Genomic DNA, 22,250 nt, shown 5'->3' with positions numbered 1-22,250 from the left:
ATTTCTTTATTCAGAAAATTTCTTTTTCTATAGCTGTAGTTTGATTATAGTTACTGTATCATAGGCAAGTAAGTGGTAACATGTTTTGTGAGGATCTTGTGTTATTTGTTGAGCATAATAGAAAGAAGTTTTGAGTGCCCTTCTGGTTTGTTAATAATTTTACTTATAGCAGCATCCCAAGATATATGAGATAGTAATTTCAATATAACTAATTTGATATTTACATGCATACATACACCAAGACACTTCCCCCAATTTTGGGGGGTAGCCGACATCAAACAAATGAAACAGAAAAGGGGACCTCTCCTCTCTACGTTCCTCCCAGCCTGACAAGGGACTCAACCGAGTTCGGCTGGTACTGCTAGGGGTGCCACAGCCCACCCTCCCTCGTTGTCCACCACAGATGAAGCTTCATAACGCTGAATCCCCTACTGTTGCTACTTCTGCGGTCTTCCAAGGCACTGGAGAAAGCAGCAGAGCCTACCAGAACTGCGTCACAATCGCTCGCCATTCATTCCTATTTCTAGCACGCTCTCTTGACACTCACATCTATCTTCCTATCACCCAGAGCTTCCTTCACTCCATCCATCCACCCAAACCTTGGCCTTCCTCTTGTACTTCTCCCATCAACTCTTGCATTAATCACCTTCTTTAGCAGACAGCCATTTTCCATTCTCTCAACATGGCCAAACCACCTCAACACATTCTTATCCACTCTAGCTGCTAACTCATTTCTTACACCGTTCTCACCATCACTACTTCGTTCCTAACCCTATCTACTCGAGATACACCAGCCATACTTCTTAGACATTTCCTCTCAAACACATTCAATTTCTGTCTCTCCGTCACTTTCATTCCCCACAACTCCGATCTATACATCATAGTTGGTACAATCACTTTCTCATATAGAACTCTGTTTACATTCATGCCCAACCCTCTATTTTTTACTACTCCCTTAACTGGCCCCAACACTGCATCCTTCATTCACTCTCTGACGTACATCTGCTTCCACTCCACCATTTGCTGCAACAACAGACCCCAAGTACTTAAACTGATACACCTCCTCAAGCAACTCTCCATTCAACTTGACATTCAACCTCGCACCACCCTCCCTTCTCGTACATCTCATAACCTTACTCTTACCCACATTAACTCTCAACTTCCTTCTCTCACACACCCTTCCAAATTCTGTCACTAATCGGCCAAGCTTCTCTTCCGCGTCTGCAACCAGTACAGTATCATCCGCAAACAACAACTGATTTATCTCCCATTCAGGGTCATTCTCGTCTACCAGTTTCAATCCTCATCCAAGCACTTGAGCATTCACCTCTCTCACCACTCCATCAACATACAAGTTAAACAACCACGGCGACATCACACATCCCTGTCTCAGCCCCACTCTCACCGGAAACCAATCGCTCACTTCATTTCATATCCTAACACATGCTGTACTACCTTTGTAGAAACTTTTCACTGCTTGCAACAAGATTCCACCAACTCCATATAACCTCATCACATTCCACATTGCTCCCCTATCAACTTTATTTGATATTTACTAGTGGGAAAATGTGATTGAATTTAGATAGGACTCCTATATCCATCTCTTACATAAGTTTTTTTCATGCCCAAGAATTGCTTTCCTATCACTTTAGTTCTTAAGTTTGTCTTAACCCCTTTGCTGCGATGTCTGATTGATGTTAAAACGTGCCCGTTACTACAATACAGTACCGAATACGTCATGTACAAATGTAAACTGTGTGCAAATTAAAATTAGTCGTATGGCTTGCAAAAGAGTATAGCACATGGTTGCATATGTGTAGAGTTAAATGAGATCTGATGTCCTGTATGTGGTTAAGGTCCTAAGCTAATTTTTCATGTTGCATTCATAGTACTACACAGATGATCCTTGTATTCTGTGATAGATCACACAGAAGTGTGATGTAAAAAAGAAAGAAAAAATTGAATGTAAATTGAAGGTTAAATATCAAGCATTCAAGCAATCTGTTATAAACCTATTTAGAGAAATTAAAGGGGATTGTAAAATATTTTATTACGGGAGTGAATGGTTACTTTTATTATTATTACTGTATTATCAATGTTATTATTGAAAGCAAGCTGTAACTTTTTAGAGATTATGAAAATAGTGAAATACAGAAAAAATAGTAAAATATATTTGTTCTTATAGGGATACAACCATTCACTCTTTATTAGGAATATGATTTCAGCCAAGCTGGAAATTGAACTGTTAAAATTTTATAATGAGGTGTCTGTAGTTCCCGGGGGAAGGGGGAATAGAGGAGAAGTCTCGCCCCTTTCCTTTTCACTGAGCAGGTACTTTAGTTTCAGTCGCCGGATAGTACAGATCTGAAACTAGCACCCTCACTTGTCTGTTTTACTTTCTACTAGTTTTTATTCAAGATGTTTATTGTTAAGAATTTTGCAGATAATTAGATGGTGAGATAAGATGTAGGAAGATATGTAAGGAAAAAGTTAGGTGGAAGAGTGCGCCTTTGATAGAACATTGTGATTTGGCCAACCTACCTCATAATGTTGGGGATAATGGTGGGAAAGTAGTAGTATTGTTGTAATTTCCCAATAACTGTAGCTGACTGACAGTTTATGTGTAATCTGTCGATTTGCTACTTTTGTTCTTGTTTAAGAGGATTCCTGGTGTTTTTTCCTTTGCAAGTTATGTGCTAGTGACGACAATGTACATAACTGAGGAGGGAAACATAGTTACACCATTGATAGAAGAAAAGCTTAGTTATTCCTGCACCTCAGTCAGAACATTGTCCCTTATTGCCAACAGCATATCCACACTTTCATCAGTCTTAGAGCACACTTGCCAGTCATAAGGAAAAAAGGGCTGTTCTTTTTCCCCTTTTGGACAGAAACTTACGGTCTATTAAATTTCTTATTCCTGATCTAGATATTAATCTTTGGCAACGTCGTTCAATTAGTTCATTATGCATGTTGCACAAGAGTTTTCATAACTCTGACCATCCTTTACATTCAGATCTTCCTGGACAATTCTATCCTGTTCGTAATACTAGGCAGGCAGTTAATTCTAATAGCCAGGCTTTCTCCATCATGAGGCCCAACACTACACAATATTCTAAAAGTTTTGTTCCAGCTGTTACCAAGTTGTGGAATGATCTTCCTAATCGGGTAGTTGAATCAGTAGAACTTCAAAAGTTCAAAGTTGGAGCAAATGTTTTTATGTTGACCAGGCTGACATGAGTCTTTATAGTTTATATATGACATATCTGTTTTTGACGTTGTTAATAGTTTATATAGGACATATCTGTTTTGACGTTGTTACTGTTTTTAGAATGATTTATTGTTAATTTATTCTCATCATTTATTTATTTCCTTAATTCCTTGCCTCACTAGGCTATTTTTCCCTGTTGGAACCCTTGGGCTTATAGCATCTTGCTTTTCCAACTATGGATGTAGCTTGGCTAGTAATAATAATAATAATAATTGGAAGATTAGTTCTTTGTGATTGATTGATAGGAGTTAAATTTTCATTGGAGTCAAATTTTTGAGTTTGCTACCATTTCTCTCTTTGTTGGAGAGACATCATTACCCAATTCTTCACCGAGGATGAAGGCAAAGACGACGAGCTCATACTCTTCTTTGCACCTTGCCTGTCTGCAAGTGCCCATTAGTTCTCTATTATGCATGAACATTCTCCTATGGTAGCTCCACATAACTTGTTCTTGATTGCACGTTCCTACGGGAGGGCTATATCACCTGTTCGCAAGTAAGCATTCCTATGGGAGTGCCATCTCACCTGTTTGCGATTGTGCCCATTTAACGGGAGCAATCTCACCTGCTAGGGATTCCATTTTCCTACAGGAGTGTCTCTTCACTTGTTTGTGATTGCATGCTCCTAAGGGAGCGTTATCTCGCCTGTTCATGATCTCTCTCCACCTCACTTGTTTATGATTGCAATCTCCTAAGGAAGCCCAACCTTACATGTTTGCAGTTGTGCGCTCCTACAGGAGCCACCTCTCCTGTTTGCGATTGCCAAAATCCTGCCCTTTGAAAATATTATGTACCTTTTACCTTGTGGGATCGCGATCATTCTCAAGCACATCCCTTTATTTGCATTCTTAAGCTCACCTCTTAGTACTCATATGCAATCACTTGTAAGCACTCAGGTCCACGACCGCTTTGGTGCTTTTGTAATTGCATATTTGTACTCTTGACTGCAAGAGGTTTCTAATGCTCTCTTGGTAGCACTGAGGCACAGTCTTCTAGGACATTACCTGTTCTCTTAGTGCCTGTGCTCTTCATTTTATCAGCGCACATCAGGTAATGAAATAGATTCAACTTGGCAAGGTTCTCTTGTAGAAAATCAGAGAGCTATTTTGATGCGTAAGCGCTTTGCTCTGGACTCTCGTCCTTATATTTATACAAGTGAATTGTACTTGTGCGGCAGCCTTCGGTAGGAACTTTCTGTAGTGCTTGAAATTTCTATGTATTCGCACTCCCCAAGTAACGTATGTCTCCCAGGAACAAAAGCTCTCCTTTGCGCTCGCATACCGGTAAAGTGTATTTAGTCTTTGGTTAATGAACCCTTGTGAGAGGCTGATCCACATATTAGGAGACATATCCTAGATTACTCATGTTTGTTATCTCCTGCAGAATCTCTCACAGCAGTTAAATCTCCCCCTTCCAGACATGCATTCACATCTGAGTGCTCATGGCTTAAACTAAGGTTATTCTCTAAGGTCAAGCTCTATGGTTACGCACTATCAGTATTGCACCCACTTATCGCCTTTTTGGTAGATAGCATTTAAAAACTCCGAATTTCATGCGTAAGTATACCCATTCTCTTGTGTGTTGTTTTTCATATGAACAGTATGACTATCTTTTTAAACACCAGAAACTATGTTGCTAGCAAGAATTCAACAATCTCTAGTTCGTGAGCGCTTGTTATGTGGTACTCGCTCAATGGACCTGGCATATACAGACTCCCCCGTCAGTGTACACACTGTGGATCACAGGCAATTCTTTAAAAATGCAACCCGCTAGCAATCGTACTCTCTGTCAGTAGGAGAAATTTTGGAAACATGAGTCTTGAATTGCCAGACAACCTTCATTACTCATTACCTAGGAGATTGTACCCGTAAATCTTTGAACACTTTCCCCCTGTGTCCTGTGGTAGTTGCACAGCGAGTAGCGTACCATTTTAGCTCCTCATAGGACGAGGTGCAACATGTCTATATAAGGGTTATGATATCAGTCTAGGATAAGAGTGAGAATATCTGGTCTTTTTCCTCTTTTCTTCCCCTCCCTTGTGGTGTAACAAGTTACTGGAATGGATTCTTGATATGCTTTAAGCTACAACACAGTTCTGATCACTATTCTAATTTACCTAAAATAGAAGTTATCCTCCATCCTTCTAAGTAGGGGGAGGATTTATACAATGTAAGTCCATCAATTGTGATAGGCTTACACTCTGACGAGATATCCCAGTGTGGATATAGGTTCCCACAGTGACCGTCTGCCTGACAGCAGAACCCTAATCTATATACACTTCTGGGCTAATAGATGAGGATGAAAGTCTTCATTCCTACAACCTTTCAGGTTCGAGTATACCTACCTCCCGGGATTTTACACCAGCCAGTTTGGTAATAGGAACTATCTTGCTCCTAAGGATGTCTTGGTTAAGGACAAAGCTTTGTACGTACAGAGGAAAATTTTAGAAATAATTTGTATTTTTCCTAACTATACAAACATGAGTCTTTTAATGAAACTTCCTGCCTCATCCACCTTGCAATTCCTTGGTGAAGTTCAAAGTGACTACTCACTGAACTGTTAAGGGGAGGGAGCTTCTTTGCCACCCACCAGTAACTACCAAAACCTCATTATAAAAACAGCCAAATTTCCAGTTTCTCTGAAATCATACTCCTATTAAAGGATTCAGGTTTGTATAGATAGGAACACAGATTATTTTTCACAATTGTGATGTTGAAGAGAAATAACAATATGGCTAGACAATAAGATTCACTACTGTAATTTGATTATTTGTGGAAAGGCTCAGGAATTCCATAGGTAACTTTTGAGGGTATTTATTCACAATTATATAACACAAATACAGAACAGTCCTATTTTATAGTAAAGACATAAAACCATTACAATATTACACAAGGGCATGAAATATTTTTTTTTATAACTATCAATCTCGGCATACTGTCCCCCGTTATATTTTTTCATAACTATCAGTCTTGGCATACTGTCCGTGGTTATTTAACTTTTGTATGTTTTGGTGTATTATGTCTTATATAACTCGATGCTTTTTTGTGTAGTGTCCATATCTGTTTTTTTAGTTTCATGGTGACATCTTATTGTCAATAAATGTCTTGATTTTAGATGTATCGACTATTACAAGATTATGAATGCACCTTTAGGTGTACCGCTGTCCTTATCTGTTTTTCCAGTTTCATGGTGAAAGCCAACTGTCACTAGTTAACACATACCTTATAATTCTTTTTTTAAGGGACCCATACTACTATACATTTATTATTTATTGGTTTTGCAAGTTTTATATAAGTTTGTTTGTATTTTTCAGGTTTTGGTATTAGGTAAAGCTTTTCAGCTTTTGTAATAATTTTTATCACACAAAACTAGTTTTTCAAGCAAAGTCATCAGTATATTTAGTAGGCATTTTGTAAAGTACAGTGTGCTGAGCTAATATAAATTCCACTTTCTAGTGTGTGAGACTTTGGTTTAAAAAGTACATCCTAAAGACTACTATCTTGGGTTTTTTATACAGATGCATGGATGAAAATACCCCTATACTAGAAGAATTGATTACTTTACGTCAGAAGCAAGCCGATCTTTTAGGATATCCAAACCATGCAGCTTATATTTTAGAAGAGAGAATGGCAAGCACTCCTGCAAATGTGGAAAAATTTTTAACCAATTTATCAGATAAACTTCAAGTTCTATGGAAGCAAGAAAGAGTTGATATGCTCAACCTGAAAAAGGAAGAGGTATGTTTAAATTTATTTATTTAGTTTCTGTGTATTCACATTAAGTGGTTACTGTACTCTACTTGATCTGCGTAGCTTTTGTATCTATTCATTAATGCATCAAAGTATTTATGAATTTAAATTATAGAAGTATTTGATATTCTGGACAGGTCAGACAGCGTGTGGAAAATAGAGTACTTTATTTATTGTTGACCTTTTCATCCGGTAGATGCAAAGAAGGAAGGCACCATCACTAAAGTATTTGCCAGCTTAGAGCATTTCACATTTAGTTCTACCTGTATTACTTTCAGCGTTGAATTGAAATTGTTCGTGTGATCAAAGTGAGTTTATGAATACATCACTTATGTGATGTGCCATACCTTCATTCTTACTTCCTTTCTTCCACTTTGCTGCCCAACCTCCTAGCACTCTATAATGCTACTGTGAGGTTGTCCTCCAGTTGCACATAACTGCTGAATGATCTCCAAGTCCCTGTCAAGGGCCTTGTGACCTAATTTCATAAATACAATGCAATTAAGAATTCTTCATGATAATATCCTGCCTAAAGCCCATTATCTATAATAAATGGTTGACTTTATAGAATAATGATCATAGTTATAAACTATGACATATCAAACCCATTTTTCAGTTGTGACATTTTAAAAGCCCAAGAGAGTGCCAGAGTAAATATTTATTACATAGAAGTTGTCACACTTCTTTTATCTGTGATTACTGAAGAAAAGTCAACAGGACCTAATCTCCTTTATTAAGGAATGAAGGTTAACACTTACAGTAACAGTTAAACCTGTGTGCATAAACGTCCTAAATTTGGTGAATGTTAAGTTTTTAATACTGGGCAGTATTATTTTATTACTACAGCATTATACAGTATTCTAGATTTTTTTCATACTAACCAGTCTAGTGCTGTGCTTTAGAATGCATATGCATTTAAGGAACTGAACTTTTCATGGGTAGGGATGTAAGAAGGTAGAGGTAAGAGAAAATTTTGATATAGTTATCATAAAATTAATGTACCAGAGGTAAGAGAAAATTTTGATATAGTTATCATAAAATTAATGTACCAGAGGTAAGAGAAAATTTTGATATAGTTATCATAAAATTAATGTACCGTATATTTCTGCATATAAGACAAACCTTAAATTTGAAAATTCACCCCAAAAAATTATAGGTCGTCGTATACAGCCTATATGAATATTAAACTATTTCTTCCCCACCGTTATCCCTACGTTAAGGGATCGATTGCCTGATGCACCTTCACCAATGTCTTCTATCAAAGGCATCCTCTTCCACCAAACCTCTTCTCTCCATATAATCCTTCACCTTATCTCTATCTAATTCTCTTCTCCTCCTAACAGGTTCCTCCCTCCTTGCTCCCTCCCCACCATCCATCCTCAACATGTGCCCACTCCTCCTAACAGGTTCCTCCCTCCTTGCTCCCTCCCCACCATCCATCCTCAACATGTGCCCACTCCTCCTAACAGGTTCCTCCCTCCTTGCTCCCTCCCCACCATCCATCCTCAACATGTGCCCACTCCTCCTAACAGGTTCCTCCCTCCTTGCTCCCTCCCCACCATCCATCCTCAACATGTGCCCACTCCTCCTAACAGGTTCCTCCCTCCTTGCTCCCTCCCCACCTTCCATCCTCAACATGTGCCCACACCATTTCATTCGTGATACGCCTATCATCTCTGTAATCTTTACTCCACCTACCATTCTTCTTTTTTCATAATTTCCCTGTCTTTCAAGCAGTGATATTCCCATAATCCCCCTTAGCATTCTCATCTCTGTTCTCTCAAGCTTTGCTTCCTCTTTGTTTTAAAACCCAAGTTTCTGATCCATACATTAACACTGGTCATAATATTGTGCTATAGACCTTAACTTTTACCTTGATTAATATTTTCTTATGTACCACTCCTGCTACCTGTCTACTTTTTTTCACATGCTCCCTCCTGCTTTATAGTAGATCCCAAGTATCTAAATTGTTCTACCTCTTTTATATCAGCTCCTCTACTTTCATGTATGGCTATCCTGTCCCTACCTTCCTTAGTGCTCACCATAGCTTGTCTTTATCCAAATAACCCTCAAGCCACCCCCTTGAATTCCAAATTATGTTTATTGGTAGGCTATCCTAGGCATGGGTACGATAACCGAAAATAAAGGTAACCAAACTTTATTTACCTTACATGTTATTGGCATAAGTTCATGATAAATAGCCCATTTGAGGAAATATTCCACATAAGCAATGAAATCAACTTTTATCTATGCGAGAATAGCTGACAAGATGTAAATATCGAGTTAATGTTGCGTTCTCTTCTTAGCAACCTTTATCTTTATCTAACCTTTCGATAATTTTAATGGTAGCGTTAATAATGGTAGTAATGAAGTTTACATTGGTATAATTATTTTTCATCAAAAATCCATCATGACTCAAATTATCCTCACTCCCTCACTTTTTCTCCAATCTTGCATTATCATCTTTGTCACTTTGAGCGTCTAGTGGCAGCACATCTTTACTTAAAGCTCTTGGTATCATTACTTATCACTTGGATGTGTAACTGCATTCGTTATGATCGACGATGAAATGTAAGCAAAACCTTGTTTTCTGGTTTGGTTAACATGTTTAGAAAAACCATGATATAAGATAACTCATTTCATTTATTCTTAATTTTTTAAGGATAAAGTAAGTAAAACAAGATCAGTAATAACATAAATCATTACATAACCAGTTCTTGGTAAGAATTTGTTGCTGCTAAAGCTAACCTATACAGGTGATAAGACTTGAACAAAATGAGGGTTTTTGTTTTAGACAGTGTTTAGGGAAAAGATGATATAAAATTGCCTTTATTTAATTTATTTTGGATTTTAAAGATACAGCAAAATCTAGCCTGTACACTGATGATTTTTTTTAATTCACAAGTAGTCTTATATAACAGATATGACCTAAATTAATTAAAATTGACATATTTTTTACCTCGTCTATCTTTAGGTCGTTTTATAATTCGAAATATACAGTACTGTATTGCATAACAGTATGTTATTAGTAAAGTACAGTATTGTACATTGTATTGCTTTAGTATACTACACTGTATTATACATCTAATGTACAATTACATTACTAAGGGGCATGTTTTATGTAACAGGCAAAACACATTTGGAATTCTTTATCTTGGGAGTGACAAACACTTTACCCACAGGTAGGAGGGAATTTATTATCATGCAATTGCAAAATCCAAGCAATTACTGGTAATTCTTAGCATCAGTTTACATTAATTGACTGTGTTTTGGTGTTATGATTACATTATGACGTTTAGTGTGAAAAATTTTTTATGGCAAAATCCTAATTATCATGCTTACAAACAAGTTGAAATTAATTTATTTTCTCAATTTTTTTTATCATTATTCCATTTTTGGTCATTTATTTCAATTTTTGTTGGAAACAACTTGAAGTCACATTTTGAGACCTTGATAGGCTTGCCCAAAGGATTTGTTTTTTAATGAGTATGAAAAAGGAAGCAAAGCAAAATTTAAATTGAATCTTTAGGTGGGTAGAGATCAAATGGAATGTATAAGAATATGCAATGTAGTTCTGTTGGGAACCAAGAATTTACTGCAAAGAATCTCTTGTACTATCTACAGTTTGTAGCACTGAGCACTCTTAAAGAAGCAACCCCTTCCTAGTATTTTTTTATTCAACATACCATCAATGTTTGATTGAGGAGAAATAAGCATTTAAATAATGAAAATTTTGAGATCTCAACTGCAATTCATTTGACAATTGGTTGAAAATTGAAATTAGTGAATGACTGCTAATAGAAAATTTGTATTTTTATTTACATTGAACATAGCAATTTAACATTGTTTTATAAGTTCATCTTTCTTTTTACAGTGTGAAAAATTTAATTATGAATACTCTGGTAAACTCGACTTTTGGGACTTCAGATATTACATGAATCAAGTTGAAGAGAAACTTTATGCAGTTGATCAAAATGAGGTAAGCTACAAGAAGGATTTTTATGGAATAAGTTTTGATATTTGGGCAAGTGGGAATGGTGAACTTCCATGGCAAACGTCTTATTCATGTTATGTTATATTTTTGAAAATGGTTGCAACCATGATTTTCTTATGAATGTGTTACCGTATACTTTAGGAATAACAACAGGAATCCAAAAGTTTTTTTTTTTAAATACTTGTAGTTTAAAGTCTATGACAACATATAAGATTTGTTTTCTTTGCTTCTCCATCACTGATGTTTGGTATATTCTGATAAAGTTCATTCATAATATTAAATTTAATAGAGTATGCAACATCTTTTTATTCCACTTAGGTCCGGCAGTACTTCCCTTTGGAAAAGGTAACATCAGGCCTCCTTGGAATATATCAAACTCTTTTAGGTCTCAAATTTACTCAGGAACCCGATGCTGACACCTGGCATGATGATGTTAAATTGGTAAGTATTTTTACCTTTTCAAAATCGAGTGTTGCTTATCCTTTTTTTTTTTATTATAACTTTTGAAAATTATTTTTTTGTCAGTAATACTATTTAGGAATGATTTCCATAAATCTTGCCTTAAAATAGTAAAATGCTATTAATTCAGGAGTGACAACTTAATGAACCATTAATACATACATACATACATATACCAAGGCACTTCCCCCAATTTTGGGGGGTAGCCGACATCAACAAAGAAACAAAAACAAAAAGGGGACCTCTACTCTCTACGTTCCTCCCACCCTAACAAGGGACTCAACCGAGTTCAGCTGGTACTGCTAGGGTGTCACAGCCCACCCTCCCACATTATCCACCACAGATGAAGCTTCATAATGCTGAATCCCCTACTGCTGCTACCTCCGCGGTCATCTAAGGCATCGGAGACAGCAGCAGGGCCTACCGGAACTGCGTCACAATCGCTCGCCATTCATTCCTATTTCTAGCACGCTCTCTTGCCTCGCTCACATCTATCCTCCTATCACCCAGAGCTTCCTTTACTCCATCCATCCACCCAAACCTTCAATGAAAATAAAAAATAAAAAAAAAATATTCACAGCCATCCCCCCTTATCCGTGGTGCCTCTATATGCTGCCAATAACCCACTTGTCGTTTGCTAAGAGAGTAGAGCATAAGTGATTAAGACATCAACAAAGATCTTGATCCAGATTATTTGGTTTGTGCCTCAAGTTCACAAATATTTCTTTGTCATTTTTAGTTTATAACTTTTTTAGTGCCTTATTAACACCAGTGGAAAGCTGTATACAGTTTGTAATTGTGTACTGTCTATTACTGTTTCAGCATTACACAGGCATGTGTCCATTAGTTTTTAATTTATTTTATAGTGCCATATTAACAGCGATGAAAATCAGTTAACAATTTATAATACAGTAGTGTACTGTATATTTGCACTTGAGCATTACACATTTGATCATCACTTGTTTGCTCTATTCTGTGGGTTTCAGTTGTTACTTTTGCTTATTGCTGCTATCATGTAGTTGTCAATGATGACAAAAATATAATTACCTTAAATTTATTAATTAGGATAATGGAAAATGATGCAAAGCCCAAGGAGAGATGTTTTGGGTTGGAGTACTGCTTTTGATTTTAGTGGTTTGTCATCTGCAAATATTGTTGAAGTGACTGGTGGAAGATTTGCTAATGACTTGGTTGCCTGGCTAGTAAATTTAGATCTTTCAAATAGACTAGGGACAAATGGGCTCAGTTTTATATTTCTAAGTAGTTTTTGCTTTATTACCTTGATGTTTTTAAAAATTTCTTGGCTTTATCAGCTGTAGATACAAATATAAGTATTAGTCTAAGTTTTTATACAGTAAGTACTAATTCTTCTCTAATAATATTAGTAGAATAACTGTTAAAACAAAAGTATGCTGTCCTCTGTATGGATGTCACAACAAAATCTCTCTCTCCTTTGTCTCAAGACAATGTTACTATGTTGTTGGTGACATAGTGCTGCTGTTTCCCATCGCATGGAGTTCCAATTCTCAGTTTTATATAGGACGCAATGAAAAAATTAATTTCCTCCTCGTTTCCTGTCCCATATATTTCCATCAGTCATCATGTCTTGAGAATGAGTTAGACCAACAGATCCATTTCCTAAGATCTTCATGCCAGGTCCCAATTATAAAGACATGTAGGATGATCAATATGCGTTATATAGAGGAAGGCCATTTTGAATTGTCTGATAAAATCTTCATGTTGTCTCCAAAGCTATCTAGTGGGGACATGAAATTTTAGGCCATTAAGAATTCACCACTTTCATTCATGATTTTAGCACTTGGAGAATGGGTAATTTTGCTCCATTATAAATGTGATTTTGGTAGCTCAAGTACAACGGATTACCGCCCAATTTCCATAACTTCCATATTATCAAGTTTTTGAACATCTTTGGCAAAACTTCTTAATAGGTTTGCAGAAGGTAATTATTTGTTCCCTAGTTAGCAATTTGGTTTTATAAAGGTCTTGGAGCATGTGATGCCCTTCTTACAATCTCCAATGCTGTACAGAAATCCCTTGATTGTGGTCAGGAAGTTTGTATGATTGGCCTTGATTTTAGTGCTGCCTTTGACCAAGTTAATCGTATCATGAGGCCCTTGTCTTCAAACTCAAACAGTTGGGAGTGAGTTGGTCGTTTCTTAGCATCATTATTGAATTTTTAAGAAATAGATCGCAGAGTTTGTTGATGATGGGCACCATAGTGAGTATAGGAATCTGATATCTGATGTTTCTCAGGGTAGTGTTCTCGGCCCATTACTTTTTAAAAGTATTTACACGTGTGATTTGGCTCAGAAAACAGATGATGCTACACTCTTTGCATCAATTGCATCTCCTGAATGTAGATCTGGGGTTGCTGAATCCCTTAATATATTCTAGCTAAAGTTAGTTCATGGTGCAAATTATAGGGCATGAAGTTGAATCCTAACAAAACTCAAAGAATGATTGTTTCTTTAACTCTGTATGACTTAAAATTTTAGGTGTGAGAATCAACAACAAATTTACTTTTGAGAAACACATTATGTCTGTCTTCTTCAATTGCACAAAAAATTGGCTTATTGAGAAAGTCTTTCAAGATTTTTGGTGATCAATTTATTCTGAAGAAGTGTTTTAATTTTCATTCTACCTTGTTTTGAGTACTGATTTCTCATCTTAATTTGTTGGACAGGAACTTACGGTCTATTAAATTTCCTATTCCTGATGTAGATTTTAATCTCTGACACCGTCGTTCAATTAGTTCGTTATGCATGTTGCATAAGATTTTTCATAATTCTGACCATCCTTTACATTCTGATCTTCCCGGACAGTTCTAGCCTGTTCGTAATACTAGGCATGCAGTTAATTCTAATAGTCAGGCCTAATGCATGATGAGGCTCAATACTAAACAGTATTCTAGAAGTTTTATTCTAGAATTGATAGAACTTCAAAAGTTCAAACTTCCAGCAAATGTTTTTATGTTGAACAGACTGACATAAATCTTTTTATATGTAATATATGAAATATCTGTTTTGATGTTACTGTTTTTTAGAATTTTTATTAATTGTCAATTATTTGTCATATTTATTTATTTCCTTATTTCCTTTTCTCACTGGGCTATTTTTCCCTGTTAGAGCCCTTGGGATTATAGCAACTTGCTTTTCCAACTAGGGTTGTAGCTTAGCTAATAATGATAATAATAATAATAATTGGTTAAAGTGAATGGAAACTAACTAGAATCTATGCACAGTATGCTAAGACATCCAATCAGTGATTCCATATAAAAAGTGTTATTATAGTAGGGATAAAAAGCAGGCATCAAAAGGTGCTTCAGAGTATCAGTAACAGACTCGTAAGGTTTCTGCAATTTTGGAGCAAGTATCTAATTCTTGTAACCTTGATGCTTCTAGATCTATATTGATTCCTTGATTATTGTTGTTAGACAGAATCACCCGCTTCAGTCGTTTCGTCAGTTAGAAAAAGGATTTTGATGTTTACAATAGAATTAGCAGGTGCTTATTTCTGCATCCCATTTATCACTAATCTAAAAGTTGATTTATGCATGGACTCCATCTACCAGTTCACTTTGCTTCATCTCTGATTTTTAAACTAAAATGTGTTATATCCATTTATACCTTCCTGCCCTCATCCAAACTTTAGTTAAGGTGATACGATAGCTTAGATGTCACAACTTGTTTAATCAGAATCATGTTTTTGTTGATGATCCTATCCGTTAATCTGAATCTTGTTCTTTTCTTTGTACTCAGGAGACTTGTTTTTCTCCACTCCCTTCTCTGTACATGGCAAGTGAGGGGCAATATAATAGTCGGAGGGGGTTTACACACTACAGAGAGGGATAAATTTTTTTGAAGTTACATTATATCTCTTCTGTGGTCAGGAAGTTGAAAATCTGAATTAATAGTATTGTACTATTTGAAGACAAGTATGATGAAAATAGATTTTACTTTTAAATTTATCTTATTTTTATGAACATTCCAAAGAGACAACTTCTTGACTTTGAAATGTAAACTTAAGTGATAAATTTTTTCTTTATACCAAGCTGGGGTTTGTTACGTAATATTTTTGTATTTCAAAAGTTTTTTTGATGGAACTTACTGTATGTGCCAACTTTTAATGTTTCTTTTTTTCTCCAGTACAGAGTTAATGATGCCAAAACTGACGAGAAGATGGGTTACTTCTTTTTAGATTTATATCCACGTGATGGAAAGTTTGGCCATGCTGCAATTTTCCCTCTTCAGCCATCATGTGTCAGAAATGATGGCGAACGTCAGGTTAGCATTTGGATTTTGTTTTTGAATTTTCAGATATCACTTTCAATGGTTTGGATATAGTCTTTTGGAAAACATGTCACATATTTGATCATATGCTTACACTGTTGAAGATGGTATTTCCATTATGCTTGACAATACTGTTACTAGACATCATACAAACTCTCGTTCTTTAATTCGGGAGATTGCTTGGGCTTGAGCTGGAATCGTGTATTCAAATGCTTATCCGATTGGAGAGGGTACGGGGCGAGGAGTCCAGCCCCCTTCCAGTAGGATCATAACTCACTTTTTACTTTGACCGCTGTGGCGTTCGCACGTACTTTACAGCACTTGTCAAAACTGTTGATTCTTTTTGCATAACGGTGTGTGGTTGATGAATAATGAAATGTAAATAAGAACTTTGTGTGGTCGGGGAATGGGCGGTCGCTGCAGATGCTTCATGGCGAAACCGGCTGTGGATCCGCACTCCCTCTTATTTTGTTTGGGGCATGTCTGATTGTAGGTATCCCCTTAGTTTGAGTGGCGATGGTAGCCTCCATGCAGTGGCAGTGGTGTGCCCTGAAGAGCAAGAGGCGCGGTATGCGTTTGTTGGAGCTGGAATGGGCAACGCCCAAAAAGACAATGGTGAAGGTTACTGCTGCTGTCACTTCAGGAGGTGGTCTGCTGGTGCCGCCTCCGTGCTTACACCTCTTGGAGATATTCCACAGGGTTTGTGAGAGAGCAATTAGACATCAACATCCTTTTCAGGCTCTGTTGGTGTGCTGGGAATTGCAGGTGTTCTCCACTCCCCTTCAAAGGCTGAAGGGTTTTCTTATATGAGGCTGTTGACAGAGAGTTTGACCTAAGGATTGCTTGGAATTCCGTAGGGCTTCATTTTTTTATAATGTCTTTCTATGTTATATACCAAATCTCAGTGCTATATCTTTAAAACTAAGGGATAAGATAGCATTTGAAGGTCAATAAGTATAGTTTTGAGATACGAGGGGGCGTATAAAGTTTGTTTGTAATTTTACAAAGACAATATTAATAAATCATGATTATTATGAATTTTATGTTCCTTTTTGGATATTAATAAACCAAAACAAAGTTATTTATCATTAATTTAATCATAAATGAAGATCCTTTTGTTCAATATCTTGCTTCTTTAGGCGAGACGGTCGCACCGTCATCATCTCTCTCCTTCACTTAACTGCCTTCATTAATGTTACCCACTTTTGAACTCTTATTAGAGTGAATTTTCTTCTTCCTTATGTTAGTGAGATGTTGAAATTGTCTTTCCCTCTTAGGCATGACGAAAAACGAGTGAATGTCAGAGGTCAAACGCAAACGTGTACTCTATGAGGTTTGTGCTAGGACTGAGAGGGCCGAAGGGTGTAATGACTTGTAATACATTGTCTTGTGACTCATGGAATCTATACAGATGCATTTTCCTGTAGGGAACAATGTTTTTGGTTTATTGAGTTACTTTTACTAATTACCCTGTAACTATGAAAGTAAGAGGAACATCCAACATAGACGGAAACCCTGTGTTTCGGATTAGATGTGAAAGTGATGTTAGAGATTGCACTGTAATATAGGATAACTCTATCTCAAAAGAGACAGTTATGAGACACAGAAAGACCTCTACACCCAGAAATAATCAGGCAGCTTTTCAAGGTCTTGATAACTTTGTTGATTTACCTGTGTCACACTTCTGAACAGATTCCATATATTCTGCACTCCTGTACCAGTAGATTAATGGGCTGCATGGATGAAACATTCTAACACCCTTGTGAGAGTTTTGACGATATTTGTGGCTTCCCACTGTTCAGCATGTTTTGTCAGATGATCATTAGTGTATTGTCCACACTATCTCAAGGTAATTGTGTTGGCTTCCAGTTGGTTAGAGGCAGTGCTATGCCAATCTGTTAAGCCTTCGTGTTGATGTGCCAAGAGTTATCCTGTAGCACATACTCCTGTGTCAGCCACACCAACTGAAGTACCACTAATGCATGGAAGAATTTTCCTGCAGAATGTCATGGGAGATTTCAGATATTCAGAGTTCCACAGTACTGTAGATGTACTTTTTTAAGTTTATATCGATGAAAGTAGGCCATCTTTTGTTGTCAATGTTTGAAAGTGATTTTTTTTTTCAGCATCTGCTCACTGGATCACAGCATTCATAGTTTTCTTTCCGAGACATTTTCTTCTGTCTGCACTGAAGGTTTATCATGCATAACTTAACAGGTATTCTGGCTAAATGACTAGATCTCTACTCTTCAGAAGTATCCAAGGTCTTTTAAAGCTTAAAGCTTTGAACAGTCCTGGCCATCTCTTGAACTTGACCCTTAAAGTGGGATGTGACTTATCCTTCAAGACTTCTGATGACATGATCTAAGATGGGTGGGGTTTACCAAGACGACGTGTTCATCTAAGGAATGTGGACTTGTGACCAATCAAAATTCTCGTCGATTGTGCTTGCTTTGCAATTATTGGAGTCGGTTGCTGAATCAGTGTCTTTTTGTTTTTGAGTAGGAGAGATAGGTGCATGCTTTGGGGGGTGTGACACACTACTTCTTAATGGTGATCACCAGACTGGGGTTCGAGTCCTCAAACTCGTTAGTTCCTTTGGTCACTGCAACCTCAATATCCTTGTGAGCTAAGGATGGGGGGTTCAGGAAGCCTATAGGTCTATCTGCTGAGATCAGCAGCCATCGTTGGTCCTAGCTTGGGTGGTGAGGGGACTTGGGTGCTGATCATACATATGGTCAGTCTCTAGGGCATAGTCCTGCTTGATAGAGGAACGTTAATGTCCCTTGACTCTGCCATTCATGAGCAGCCTTTAAACCTCTAAACCTTAAACTATGTTCTTACTCGGGAGTCGGGTGTGTTCATTCATTAGCCAAAAGCTCTGCTTACTCTTGAGCTCTTCCCTGTGGACTCTGGGTACTACTGGGGACAAGGTAGTCTTGCCAGGTTACCTTGTCATCTATCTATCTCAGGACAGTGCCCACAAGTCTGGAGACTTGTTATTCCTGCTATGTGTGGTAGTTGCTCCTATGTTGGGTCAAACTGAGCAGCTGTTTGGGCTGAACAGTATATCATCTATATTATTATATTAAAATGTTGGATGATAGTTATAAATTGGTCTTTCCTATTTCTGACTTGTCCTTTTTCACAGGCACACTTCTTTATCTTTGATCAGACCAGATGGAACATGTTTTAAGATGGTTGTGTGTCAAAGGAATTAATTTCCCTCAATTCTTTCTCTTAACAATGGGGAAAGGGAGACAATAAGACAGGGGACTTCTTGACCCTTCTTGGTAAGATGTCAGTGTCTCATAATTCATTAAGATAGCCAAATTCTCTTGAGATATCCTGAAGTATACTCATATTTGCACATACACCACACTTGGGTATCGCATCGAAAGCTATCCAAGTAGTTACATTAATTATCTATCCACTGCCCTTAAATATGTTCTGGAAGTTAACATCCCATTAAGTAGGGAGTTTCCTTATAAATGACAAAGAATTATATATCATGGTAAGGATAATTTGCAAACCTTGAAAAGGATTTGCATTGATCGTCGAACACAAACCAGAGTCGTCGACAGTATAACAAATACTGCCTTAAATCAACCATATGTTTTTTATACCTATGTTAAACGAAAATGGTCAGGGAAATGTTCAATTTAGCGGGTTTTCCAGTTACCCTCATCAGTTACTACTAAATGTACTGAATTTCTTGTTAACAATTTACACGGCTGCTCCAGTTTCACTGAAAGAGTATCCATGCAAAAAGACCATAGTTTGTATGCAAGGAAAAATACAAATGATAGTTAACTAAAAATTAAATTTTTTTTAATTGGTACTGTGTGATTTCTAAGTCGGGTTAGAGTATTATTGCAATAGCCATGTTAGAATGCTGAAGAAGTATCAATTTTTCTTTGGGGGTTTGACATATGTACTTCGTGGATTTAAAGAGATTCAGTATGACTACTAAGAATTTTTAGCAATTATCAAATTGTTGAACAGGCTGACTTGAGTATCTTTTTATAGTATAGTGTATGAAAGGTATGTTTTGACGTGGTTACTGTACTGTTCTTAAAATATTTTGTTTTAATTGTTCATTACTTCTCTTGTTGTTTATTCATTTCCTTTCCTCACTGGGCTATTTTTCCCTGTTGGAGTCCATGGGCTTATATCCTGTTTTTCCAGCTAGTAATAATAAGGTTTTATTCTATAACAGGTTGCAGTGTGTGCAATGATGTGCAATTTTACAAAGCCTACCAAAGATAAACCAGCTCTATTGGATCATTCAGAGGTATGTTACTAACAATCTAGTTTTGCATACTTTGGTATTGGTAAATGATTGAACAAGTATATACTGTTTGCAATTGACTGCTTACTAATTCATCTGTTTATTTTTAGGTGGAAACTTACTTCCATGAATTTGGCCATGTCATGCATCACATATGTTCACGAGCAACATTTGCCATGTTTGCAGGCACAAGAGTTGAAAGAGATTTCTTAGAAGCACCATCACAAATGCTGGAGAATTGGGTTTGGGAAAAAGAGCCTCTTGCTCTCATGTCAGCCCATTATGAGGTGTGTGAACTGTGTTTCTTCTTCAATTATTGTTGGCTATATATTTTGTCATTTTATTTTGCTTATTTTCATGGAGACAGAATACAGTTTTAATGGAAGAGGTTTTCCTGCTGTTGCGAGCTAGAATGTGTGTTGTATTAAAATTATTCATTAGGTTAAGATAGTGAAGTAGATTTGCATCATGCAAGTTAAGGAAAGGGTTATGAATTAAATACAAATAATGGAATTATTCTTTAGTAACCTTTTCGTGATTTTATTATTTCGTTTCCAGACAGGCAAAACTCTTCCTGATGAGATTGTTGAAAAGTTGGCAAAGTCAAGAAAAGCAAATGCTGGTGGATTCAACCTTCGTCAGATTATCTTGAGTACATTTGATCAATCAATTCATAGGACAGGGAAGGCCGATACAAAGTCTCTCTTTGCCCAGACATACAGAGATATAATGGACATTGAACCAATACCCAACACAAACATGCCTGCTAATTTTGGTCATTTAGCTGGTGGCTATGATGCTCAGTATTACGGATATCTAGTAAGTACTAAATGATTCTCTATTAAGAAAGCATGATAGAAATAACCCAACGCCAAAAAATAATAGGGTAACATAAGAACTTCTCACAATTGATTAATCTAGTCGAGAAGCTTAAGGCCTCTTTGAGATTATTCTCATAAAATCATAACACAATTTTTTTTTACAATATGGAGAATTTAATATAAGTATAGTCAATAATATAGTCTTCCCTTCATCATGTGCTGGCTTTTATGGCCAATATTTCAGATGAACTGGTCCTGTAGTGTCATACAAATAAAGAAAATTAATTGTTCACTTAAAAAAAACAAAATAAGAAGAGCTGTTCTTACACGTATACAAACCCTTGTCCTTTTGACAGTTGGATTTTAGAAAAATATAGTTGGAATTTGGCTGTTGAAAACTTAAATGTGGTGACCGGGAAGTACCTCCCTCCCCTCACTGATTTCAGTCACCAGTATACAAGATACATTCTTGTGTCATCTCCAATTGGGCATTTTATCCTTTTTCTTTTTTAGGTAAATTAATTGGCAGATTGTCGTATGTAAGTGTTGTTAAGGAAGAAGTGAATTTTTGTAGTTTTTTCCTGATAACTGTAACTGACGACAGTTGTCTGTGCAACCTACCACATTGTTCTGACTGTTGGAGGATTTGTTTATTTCCTAATGAGTGTGGCTTGATGGTGTCCATGTAATAACCCTGAGGAAGTTGGTTCATTGCACACTGTTGTGCTTGTCTCTGGTAGGAGTTTTTACTACTGCCGAATGTGAGGGGAGGGGGTTTTCCCTTTCTTTATTTCAGTGGTTTCCCGTACCTTGGAACTAACCGTCCTAATGATGTTAAGTGGCCCAGAAGTTTCTGCTATTGGCTTGCTGGAAGAAGGAACTTCTAGTGGAAGGGAGGAGCAATCTTTTGCTTACTTGAAATTGTCTCCTGGGAGAATGGGAGTTAGGACAGACTTCTCGATTTATCACAACCTCAGTTCTTGACAAAACAGAGACTTTTCTAGGAGGAGAAGGTCGTCCTACAACTCCACTAGGATCATCCAATTATCCATTGTCTTGTGGTCATGTGGATACCAGTTCGAAGATCTTTCTGACTTGGGGTCCCATTGACAAGCTGAAGTAAAAGTCATTGAATTTGAAGCAGCTTTCCGGCTGTACTAGCTGGAGGAGGGTAGATGGGATTTAGAAGTATGTTTCGTTCAAATACAAGGTGACCATTAAATCCTGAGGCCTGATTCGTTGTCTGACCATGGCTGTAGTCTCCATCCTGAAGTGGGGATGTCAGATGAACACATTCTAAGCAGAGAGGTCTATGGCCAGTCTCTAGCCTCCAGGTGCCTTGCTTACAAGAAAGCT

General features: G+C 37.0%; 1 protein-coding gene across 2 annotated transcripts in view; it reads left to right on the top strand.

Annotated features, from left to right (window-relative positions):
- LOC137621514 (thimet oligopeptidase-like) overlaps positions 1 to 22,250 on the top strand; it is a 72,184-nt gene that overhangs the window by 39,540 nt on the left and 10,394 nt on the right. For both annotated transcript variants that reach the window (XM_068351867.1, XM_068351868.1), the window contains exons 7-13: positions 6,788 to 7,007; positions 10,894 to 10,998; positions 11,332 to 11,454; positions 15,639 to 15,776; positions 20,002 to 20,076; positions 20,184 to 20,360; positions 20,632 to 20,892. In XM_068351867.1, the coding sequence (XP_068207968.1) occupies positions 6,788 to 7,007; positions 10,894 to 10,998; positions 11,332 to 11,454; positions 15,639 to 15,776; positions 20,002 to 20,076; positions 20,184 to 20,360; positions 20,632 to 20,892 (1,099 nt within the window). The remainder of the gene's footprint in view (positions 1 to 6,787; positions 7,008 to 10,893; positions 10,999 to 11,331; positions 11,455 to 15,638; positions 15,777 to 20,001; positions 20,077 to 20,183; positions 20,361 to 20,631; positions 20,893 to 22,250) is intronic.

Source organism: Palaemon carinicauda, chromosome 28 (assembly GCF_036898095.1).
Source record: "Palaemon carinicauda isolate YSFRI2023 chromosome 28, ASM3689809v2, whole genome shotgun sequence".
Classification (NCBI taxonomy): domain Eukaryota; kingdom Metazoa; phylum Arthropoda; class Malacostraca; order Decapoda; family Palaemonidae; genus Palaemon; species Palaemon carinicauda.
This window is presented reverse-complemented; position numbering and strand designations above follow the sequence as displayed.